Raw genomic sequence first — 11031 nt, 5'->3', positions numbered from 1 at the left:
GTGTCAAGAACTCGGAGGTGCCGGAATAACGGTGCTTGGATCGGTTGGACCGGGAGGACGTACGACTACTTCCTCTACGTTGCGTCAACGCTTCCGCTTCGGTCTACGAGGGTACGTAGACAACACTCTCCCCTCTTGTTGCTATATCATCACCATGATCTTGCGTGTGCGTACAATTTTTTTTGAAATTACTACGTTCCCCAACATATAGGTGGCAACATGATCTTAGGATTGGCCCACCTCCGCTTTAGGCGTTATACAGACTCTATCTTTGTATTCCGCCTTTTTATTTTTCGTTCATGCGAGAGGACTTTGTTTGGCTGTGTGCATCTTAGTTATGCAGATGCCGGATGTAATACTTAAACCTTTTAAGTAATAAAGCGCCCCTTTTCAGAAAGAGACCCTTAAATCAAAGAGGCCCTAAGACGTAGAGTGAAGAGTGCATAGCACTTGGTCAGGGAGATGCGGTCAGCGGCGCCTACTACTGGGACCACCACGGCTGAAATTGTGGTCATACACTAAGGTGCTATCAGGATTATAGTTTTACTCTTTTTATATGATGTGATTCTAATAAATGGTTTAGTTGGGTATTTGAGCTCGTTGAATTGGCTAAATTAATCACACATTCATGTTTGATAACCTCGGATAATGTGTAAAAACATATCAGATAATTCTCATCCGTTGGATATTACTGATACCATATCCACTATCATACCCGTGGATATCCGGCTGACCAAAATTCATGTCTTCATCATATCCGATGAATTCGTTCAAATAATAAGGATGCGGACACGCAACGAAAATGATCCATACCATTTTTAGGCTATTTTTATTATCCATACCATTTTACATCTTAGCAGCGAGCGGTCTGCATAATGGGCCGGCCTGATAGTCGCCCAGGACATCTCGTGCTCTCCACCGGCCCATGGATAATTCGTCGACTGCCAACATCTTGCAGCACTTCACCGGCCTACTCAAGGCCCAGCCCGCAGAATGCTCAGCTCTCTCCAGTCTCCTTCCGGCAACGCTCGCTGGGGAGCAGCTCCACAACCAGAGGGGCGGACGGAGGTCTCCACCAACCTGCCACCGACTCCCCCCAATGGCGGGCTACCGCAGCGCCTCCTCCTCCTCCGCGGCCGGCGCCGGAGGGGCGGCGGTGTTCGCGATGCGCGTGCTCCTCCTCCTCACGCTGCTGCCGCTCGCGCTCGCCGCCTTCGCCTTCGCGCTCCAGTGGCGCGGCGGCATGCGCGACCCCACCGGCACCGTGTGGCCCGCCGACACGCAGCGGTTCCCCGGCATGGAGAACAGCCCACTGGGCTCCTCCTCATCCTCCACGGGAGGCCGAGGCTCCTACTTCGCCGTCTCCTCCGCGTCGGCCTCCTCCGCGGCCGCCGACTGCGCCGAGATCCTCGGCCGGAGCGCCTCCTCCCACGGAATCTCTCTCTACCGAGGCTGGAGCTTCGACTCCGACACCGCTATAACCCCCAAGGTGCGGCACGCCCTCTGGCTCCGATCTGATCTGCGCTTAGAGATCCTCGTTTTTAGAGCGGTTCGATGTGATCTCGTGCTACGAAATTGCGGCTAGTGTAGATGTGATCCGAGGAGTTGTCATATTGAGCTGCGGGCAGAGAATTTGAAGTTGCACTGGCGATATGATTCAATCCCGTTGCTTTTGAGATTGTGGGGAAGAGATCATTACTGTGGCACAATAGCACTTAGTAATATACTCATGGGAGGGTCTTGAATAGCTGGCTAATAGGCTGACCTTTACTCATCTAAGGTTGTTTTGTTACTTCACAGTGAAAAGGCCCATCTTTTAGAGCAGATTTGTGGTATTTCAAGTGCCACTTAACTGTTATAGAATGTGCCGTTCCTTCCCTTCCATTAACACCGAACATTGCTGATGCGATCTAGAGGTCAGTAGTCGCATAGCCATTTCTTCAAGTGTTGAGCGGTGCAGCCTTCTATGAACTTGGGATGCCAGAGCTTTTAGAAAGCTTGATTTGCAATCTTACATTTGTTCACAAGTACGATCTTTTGGTGAACTTTTCATGGCTCAGTGAGAAATTGTGTTCACTAGGTTCTGCAAGAATGGTACTTGCAGAATTGTAGTGGTGACTTAGAAAGTCAAATATTAGGTGCTTGTTCAAATTGTTCATTTGGCGAAATTATGTAATAAAAAAGATTATACTTCTGGGAGCTGGCTTCTTGTTTCTTTGCGGTTGGTGTGGTGTTTAGGCACTGAGAAGGGAACATGGTGGCTCATTGGTGCACGGACCATGCTTCCAATTTTCCTATGTCTATCGTGTGTGCAGAGCTGCCTGACACATTTCCTTGTAACCTTCATGTGTGCGGATTCGCTGGCAATGCTTAATGAGGAGCAATTTTGGCTCAGTATAAAGAAACTTGCAGTCGCTATAATCTTATGAAGAAATGGGGCAGTACTGGTGATGGTTTACTAGTACATTTCCGCACTATATGTACATTCCTGTATCATAATCAAGATGAATGGGACTTTAGGCATGTATGCCAAGTATCTTGAATAGCAAGTTTGAAGAACAGGATATATGATGCTCATATGGATTTTAGATATGTGATGAAATAGGGAAGACTTGCCAAAATCAAACCACAGACCGTAATATATCATCACCAATTCGCCTATTTTTTGTTTTTAAAAATAGTAATCAACTTGACTAAGTCTAAAACTACTATTCAACTTCACATCAGATCATGTTTTAATTGTGAGAATCTAGTGCGCATATCTAAGTCTTGAGCAGCACCGCCCTATGCTTATGTTGAACTAATTTTATCCTTGGGTATCTATTCGTGACACTGCAGATCTGTATCACGGGAAGCACATCTGCTAGCTTACACCAAATTCTTCCATGGTTGTATTATCACAAGGTCATTGGTGTTTCGCACTTTATTCTATTTGTTGAAGGAGAGGCTGCTAAACCAGCTGTTACTTCTGTTCTTGAATCTATCCGGGTAATTAATTTCTCCATGTCCTTTTGTTATGTGAACTTTGTCTGATCTTGTTCTGACTTTTTGTGCCTCTGTTTTAGGGTGTAAAAATTATTTACAGAACTAAAGAACTAAAAGAACAACAGGACAGAAGGTATGGTGACATGCTCAACAGTTACACGCATTTCCGAAATTAGTTTTTGAAGTAACAAAGCTAGTATGTGTAATTTGTCATAGAAAATTCCATCTGCGGCTACCATAAAATTCAAAAACTCTAAATACTAACTTAACAATGAAAACTGATAAGACATGCATTGATAAATTCTGACAGTATTGCCGAAAATGATGCGTGTAGAGGTATAAGAAAGGTTTGAAATTACTTGTATCACAATGCCGTTAATTGAACTTTGAATGTTCTGAAGCATTGTTGTACATGAATCATGTACTCTTTTTTTCTTGTGCAAGGGAATTAATGAATTATATGATATATATTTTGCTAACAACTTTGCTGATGTGTATTCATGATGTTTTGACTGTCTAAACCTATCTTGTTTCTATCATTTTCAGCCGCATTTGGAATGAAACTTGGCTTTCAGGTTTCTTTTACAAGCCATGCAATTATGAGCTTTTTGTTAAGCAGTCACTTAACATGGAAATGGCTATTGTTATGGCAAGGGTATGAGCTAATTCTTTTCTTGAACACGCACCTGACCGGCTATCATTTTGTATTAGCTAAAACAAAACAAAGCACAAGCGAAAAAGGCGACATATCTTAAACCAAGAACAAAGGCCAAAAAACTCAAATGTACAGAAAGCTACTAGGTTAGGTCGGGCAGCTGAGCACGGGGTTAGGAGCTACTTCATTTGATACATCTTGTAGTACCCGCTTAATTATAAATTTTGACATTCATGTCCTTGTGTAAGATTTATAATAGATAATTGTCATTATTTCATTCACAAACAATGGCTCTCTTCGCGTTACCTATTGTCAGCTACCACCTTACTATTTCAACTCTTGTGTGTGTGTGTGTGCGCGCGCCAGGTACCATAATCATCATCGAATAATATTCTGGTCTCCGTTGAATGATTTAGCACTAACAACAATATCTATTTATCATCACTAGTACAACATAACATATATAGCTGATAGGATTTAACTAACACTAGTAAAATATTGTCCCCCTTTAAAAAAAAGAGTAAAATATTGTCTCTGGTACAGTGTGTATGTAGAGTGCATATAGTACAAACAGGGAAGGCACATACCTGATTTACTCCTTGATAAACAATTGTATTGTGTTTTCTTTTGCGCCCAAAGTCTGTTCACTGTTGAGTAAATCTTAGCCAAATCTCTACTTCCATTAACTAAAAATTCAAGAAACTCCTGTCGTGTTAATATGCCTTGTTAGTTTGTTAAGGGTGTAACAAGGATGTGAGCTTACATCAGTCACTTGGTTACAAACATCACAAGATTTTAACTATTTGCTATAGTTATGAGGAAATTTTACATGCTTTTGTTTGATTTTGATAAGGCCTTTTGTTTTGCCGTGAGTTTAGCGTGAGCTTCCCTGCTTGATTATCACAGGAGGCTGGAATGGATTGGATCATACATCTTGATACCGACGAGTTAATTCATCCAGCGGGTGCCAGGGAGTACTCTCTGAGGCGGTTGCTTTTGGATGTTCCTGATAATGTTGACATGGTTATCTTCCCCAACTATGTGAGTTGCAGAGCTGATCTGTTGTTGAATTTGGTAATACATTTCACATCTGACTGGTATGATTTCTTTCTCTTAGGAGAGCAGCGTTGAGCGGGATGACATTAAAGATCCTTTTACTGAGGTATGCAGACTATTTGTTACTGGTAACACTTACTCAATAAAAAAGCATAATCCACGCTGAAAAATACCAATCCTTATCTTTACTCTTATAAAGATCTAAGTTGGTGGTGGTCTAATCACTCGCAGAGATTACCTCTCGAATTGCCAATAAATTAATTACTGCAATTAATTTATACTCCCTCCGTATCATAATATAAGACGCTTTTTGACACTAACAGTGTCAAAAAACGTCTTATATTTTGATATAGAGGGAGTATAGGGGAAAGTTTGGACCCCCGGTTAGGTACTTTGTAGCCTTGCTCAATGTGTTTGGAACCTTACAAATATCCCTCCCTTTTGGCGGCATGGTAGCCTGGTTGGGCTAGACAATACTCGTCTGGTGAAGAGCCAATTCTGCTTAATCACTCCCATTGGCAAATACTCGAGTGATGCAAAAAAGTCGGTACCTGCCCACCTTAACTGCCAGGAGGTCGAATCCCTCCACCTTAACTGCCAGGTCGTTCTCTTAAGAGGTGGTTACATAATTAAGGGGCAGGGGAGAGTGTGACTTAGCTAAAATGTGCTAGTTTACCCATCTAGGCTATAGCCTGTGCAGCTAAAAATCCAAAACACACTCTTATAGTACAATGTTTGTGTACCTGTAGGTTTCCATGTTTAAGAAGAACTACGATCATCTTCCGAAGGATACATACTTTGGCCTATACAAAGAGGCCACGCGGGGTAATCCAAACTACTTCCTCACTTATGGTAATGGGAAATCAGCGGCAAGGGTCCAGGAGCATATGCGTCCGAATGGTGCTCATAGATGGCATAATTACATGAAATCCCCAAAGTATGATGTCAGATATCTGAATTTGTGGAGTTTTTCTTTTCTTCTAGTGTTCAGCTCACAAGTTCAAGTCAATTCTGGGGAAATGTTTCTACTAAATTATTTAGCCATCTGTTATCTGTTTTCCTGTAGTGAAATTAAGTTGGAGGAGGCTGCTATTCTGCATTACACTTACACAAAGTTCTCGGACTTAACTTCGAGAAGGGATAGGTGTGGCTGTAAGCCAACAAAGGAGGATGTGAAACGATGTTTTATCTTGGAGTTTGACAGATTGGTGAGTTATGTTTGTTTCTTTCCTTCGCTGCACCTCTGCAGCATTTGTTGGTCACCTGATCAAACATCATGCATTTTTGTTTATTGGAGTGGTGCATGGGTGCTAGTTAAAAGTACAACAGCAATGCACTATCTAGAAATAGTATGACACAGAACAAACCGGCTCTTAAGAATGAGAAGCTAACCTTTTCTGAATTTTAGTTTTTTGCTGCTAATTATTTGCCTTTCCTCTGACATGTCAGGCCTTCATAATTGCATCAACAGCTACCGAGCAAGAGATGAGGAACTGGTAACTCCCTTATTATCCATCTGCACAACTGCAGTTCCTCCCTTCCTACCCCTGTCCTGAATGAAGTAGGCGTTATATTTATTTGGATACTTATGTCCAGGTACCGGGAACATGTTGTATGGACTGACAAAGATACAAATTTGAAGCTTTTGAGGAAGGGAGTTTTAACACGCATATATGCACCAATGGTAAACCTTGATCTCAAAATAGAATAAATAGCAGTTTAATTTCAGTAATGAAGGAATTGACTCATAAACGCGACAAGTTACTTGAATGCTGCTAAGCTATGCCTCATCTTTCCAGGCTATTATTCGTGGTCTCAAGGAATCTGGCATCTTCATCGATGCAGTAACTTCTGCAAAAGCACACCCTAAAGCAAACATTGGTCTTGAAAACAATGAGTCTATCCACACCAATGTAACAGCCGCTCAGTCCACTACCTTGAAAGAAGGCGGTAATGACAATTCTCAAGCAACTGCAAGAAAGATTCTGGAAATGATTGATGTCCAGGAAGAAGTGGTGCCGCCAATGTCACCCCCTGGTTTCCTTGAGCTCATGGAAAGCGCATTGTCATGAAATTATGGGAAATGCTGGAGGCTTGCTTGATTCTTGTGGCTGCCAAGAGGTTCCTAACCATGCAGTGTTGACTGTACCTTTGAGCACATACATCTCGTCTTGGGTGCAGGACTATAGATTGTCACCACGTATATGTACAGATAGGGCTGGGGTTGTTGGGCGTTGCGTTGTCTTGTTAACCGCCGATGTCTTATGATGTATCCTGCTGTCAATTTTGAACCTTAGATTGAGGTAAACCTTGTCCCAGTGAGAGGAATGTGATATTTGACCATATTTTATTGGTCGTTGTCCAAATGAAATACTGATGAAACTTTTCTCAAGTTATGATATTCTTAAATCATGGCTGAACAATGGGAGAAGTTCATATTACAACCCTGAATTTTGTCATTAAAGTCTCAAGATACAATCCCGAACTTTTAAATTGTCAACTTTACAACATTAAAGTTCCAAAACGTGACAAAAGTCAACCCTTAACTGGTTTAGTTTTGACTGGTTTTGACCATTGACTACCTAATCAGCATCGTTGTCACCCATCCACTTAGAGCATGGTTAATACTTAATAGTATAGCCAGCTGATGGCTATATGGCACTAAGATACAAAGATGTGTTACTTCATCAATACATGGCTCACCTTTCACTCTCACATAGTGCCTAGGAGCACGTGCTGTAGCTGACTCTTATTCTGTAGCCGGCTCCTCTTCTCTCTCCTCTTCTCTTCCCTCCACGTTAGCAGGAAAATTATATTTTAATCCTTACAGTCTGCTTACATAAGCTTACTATACTTGCTCTTAACGGAAGTTCCCAAATTTTTTTCAAAACTACAATGTAATTCAATCTGGCAAAGTTTCAAAACGTTTTCCCAAACAAATAAACAATTAGAAGGAAAATACATATTCAAGTCCATTTTAGGTCAAAATTTGGCTAACTAATGCTTTTTTTCTTCAGAAAAACATGAAAAATTTCTCAAAATGAACACTACCCTCATATTCAATATGGGAAAGTTTTTAAAAAGTTTTTTCAAATAGCTAAAAAGTATAATGAAGATACACATTTAAGACCATTTTTTGTCAAAATTGGCCAAAACAAAACAGAGAAACAAATGAAAAAAAAATCTATAAAATGAACACTGCCCTTGTATTCAAATTGGGAAAGTTCCAAAATGTTTTGCCGAATAGATAAAAAATTTAAAGGAAAATACACATTCAGGGTTAAGTGGGAGGGTGACTTGCGGGATGACTAGGATGCTGACTAGGCGGTCAATGGTCAAAACTAGTTTGTGTTGAAACTAGTTCAGGGTTGGTTTTTGTCTGGTTTTGAAAGTTTGATGTTGTAAAGTAGACTGTTTTGAAGTTCGGGGTTGTATCTTAGACTCTGGTGACAATGACTTCTCTCTTGAACGATTCCTTTTCTGAAGAAACTTTTCCGAACAATATGGCATTGGCGTATGACAAACTTCGGGAGTACAAGGCCGAGCCCGTTTTTACCACCAAAATGAGATTTATTGTCATAGCTTTTACTATTATTATTATTCACAAATCTATTTGTAAGTGCATCTAGTGCCACCCCTAGTTGGTCTTGGAGTTTTGACGACAAACCTGGTTGAGGGACTAATGTGTTTGTGAGAATTGTAGGATAACACAGGTACTAGTCCCTCATTGATTCGGTTTACCTACCGGAGATGACCCCTAAAAATGTGTGAAGACATTGAAGACAATGGTGGTATGTGAAGATATTCACAACGAAGCTTATGACCGAGAAGACATTCACGTGAAGGCTATGGAGTGCGAAGACATAGCTGTTTCGTAGTTTCCTTTTTCTTCTTTGTTGATTCATAGGAACCACCGCACTGTTAAGTGGGGTCCAAGTGAACAAAGTCAGAGTGACTGAAGTGATGCTCAACCAAATCCTATGTCTTCGAGCGAAGACAATGAGAGCAAATCTTATCCAGAGTCGGATAAGTCAGCTTTACTTGTAGCCCAAGTCAAGCTGCCGCGTGTGTTTGAAATCTGACCTTTGGAACACGTGTCAGTTCCTTAGTTACCCAGGGTCATTTCGGACAAATCAGGTCGGGTTTCCTCATGGCTATAAATAGCCCACCCCTACACCATAAATTGGTGGCTGCTCAGAATTAGTGCATGGCTTTTGTCGTTTGAGAGCAACCCACCTCCGAAGCACTTGAGAGAGAGATCCTTGCGAGGACAAAGCCCAAAACACCCAGAGCCCAAAGAGTGTTTGGCATCACTGAAGTCTTTATGTCCGTGTGATCTGAAGACTTGTTACACTTGAGGACTGTGAATCCTCCAGCCGATTAGGCGTCGCGTTCTAAGCATCCAAGAGTCATTGTGGATTGCCGGTGAACGAAATCTGTGAAGGTTTGGAAGTCTACCTTGAAGACTTACCAGAGTGATTGGGCGGGGACTAGGTGTCCTTAGCTCAAGGGGAATAAGGTGAAGACGCGGTCTTCTGAGTTGAATCTCAGCCTCCCTAACTAGACGTACAGTTGTCACAGCAACTGGAACTGGTCCAACAAATCCTTGTCCTCTCCAAGAGACTGGTTCTATCTTCTCCCTCTCTTTACTTACAGTTTGTCTTCATGAATTCATTGCCTGCTTGCGTTACCTATTTGACTTCACTGCGTGACTACTATTGTTGTTTGGCTTCATACTATCTTCCATCCTGATCATTACTACCTAGTTGCTATTAGTCTTCGTGATTTCACTTCATTGAATACTTGACTATGGCTTGCCTAGTGTAGTCTACCTTCCGCTGCATGTTAATAGGTTCATTTCTATTGTCCGTCTTTGAAACTTCCATGTTTTGAATACTTTCATAAAAATCGCCTATTCACCCTCCTCTAGTTGATAACTGACACTTTCAATTGGTATCAGAGCAAGGTACTCCCTTGTTCTGTGTGATTCGGTTTAACCACCCGGAGTTTTAGCTATGTCGACTGCAGGGATAATCAAAGTCTCCGCTGCGTGCCCTGTCTTCGATGGCACTGATTACCCCTACTGGAAGAATAAGATGCGCATGCATCTTGAAGCCCTTGATGTCGATCTGTGGTATGTCGTCAAGAACGACGTTCCCAAGACTGGTGAAGGTGTCACCCTTGTTGATGTCAAGAAGTTCATTCAACTGGATTCTACTGCCAAAAACATTATCTGTGGTCATCTGACCAAAGGATAGTATGGTCGTGTTAGTGCTCTAGAAACGTCGAAGCTAGTCTGGGACTGGCTCTCCAAGGTCAACGAAGGCGTCTCAACTCAGAGAGATCAAAGGATCAGTGTCCTTCGCAACCTCTTCAACCGCTTCAAGAGAAACGACAATGAGAATGTCTAGCTCACGTTTGATCAGCTCACTGACATCACAAATGAGCTTCATGCTCTCGGCGCCACTGAGACCACCAAGCATGAAATCGTCAAGACACTTCTGAGATCACTTGACAGCTCGTTTGACACCCTAGCCCTGATGATTCAAGAACGCCCTGACTTCAAGACACTCGATCCGTCTGACATACTTGAGAGGCTCAACACACATGAGTTTCAGCTATCTGAGAAAAGAGACATCTATGTTCCCAACTATGGCCGAACTCGCGCTTTGAAGGCAACGGCTGTTTCCTCATCTAAAGAAGAATCTGACTGCAGTTCTGGTGATCCTGAAGACATTGGAAAGGAGCTTGCTATGCTTGTGAAGAAGTTCCAGAAATTCACTAAGAAGAAAGGCTTCAGAAAGTCTTCAAGATCCAGCTCAAGAATTGATGAAGCTTCCACTCACAAGTGCAAGAAACCTAGTCACTGCATCTCTGAGTGTCCGCAGTGGGACAATGAAAACAACAACAAGAAGAAGAAGAGCAAGGAATATGATTCTGATGACAAGAAGAAGAAGAAATCCTCAAAGTCTTCTTCCAAGTCTTCATCAAAGTCTTCATCACACAAGAAGAGCTCATCTGGCAAGGCTCGTGCTTTTGTTGGCAAGGAGATGGATTCAGAGGAGGAGTCTGCTTCTGAGGAGGCAGAGGTGGAGTCTGAGGAGGAGTCCGACTCTGGCGTTGCAAGTCTGGCTCTAGCTACAGCTTACGTTGCCAAGTCCATCTTCAACACTAAAGACAATGGCTCCGTCACCGATGCCGATGCTAATGACAAGGACAACTCCGCTCCCACCTACTGCTTCATGGCACGCGGTGCCAAGGTAAACTCACGCGATGCTTACTTTCAAACATCTAGTGAAGATGACTCTGATTGTGAATCCAAACCCAGCTACAAA

General features: G+C 42.4%; 1 protein-coding gene across 1 annotated transcript; it reads left to right on the top strand.

The window, feature by feature from the left end:
• The first annotated feature begins 994 nt into the window (after positions 1-994).
• LOC123069375 (glycosyltransferase-like KOBITO 1) lies at positions 995-7088 on the top strand. The gene is made up of 11 exons (XM_044492223.1): positions 995-1489; positions 2839-2988; positions 3066-3118; positions 3532-3640; positions 4547-4681; positions 4758-4802; positions 5446-5633; positions 5763-5904; positions 6146-6192; positions 6293-6380; positions 6496-7088. Exons 1-11 carry the CDS (start codon positions 1100-1102, stop codon positions 6766-6768), a joined length of 1620 nt encoding a protein of 539 aa, XP_044348158.1. The 5' UTR covers positions 995-1099; the 3' UTR covers positions 6769-7088.
• The last annotated feature ends 3943 nt before the right edge of the window (positions 7089-11031 follow it).

Source organism: Triticum aestivum, chromosome 3B (assembly GCF_018294505.1).
Source record: "Triticum aestivum cultivar Chinese Spring chromosome 3B, IWGSC CS RefSeq v2.1, whole genome shotgun sequence".
Lineage (NCBI taxonomy): Eukaryota > Viridiplantae > Streptophyta > Magnoliopsida > Poales > Poaceae > Triticum > Triticum aestivum.
This window is presented reverse-complemented; position numbering and strand designations above follow the sequence as displayed.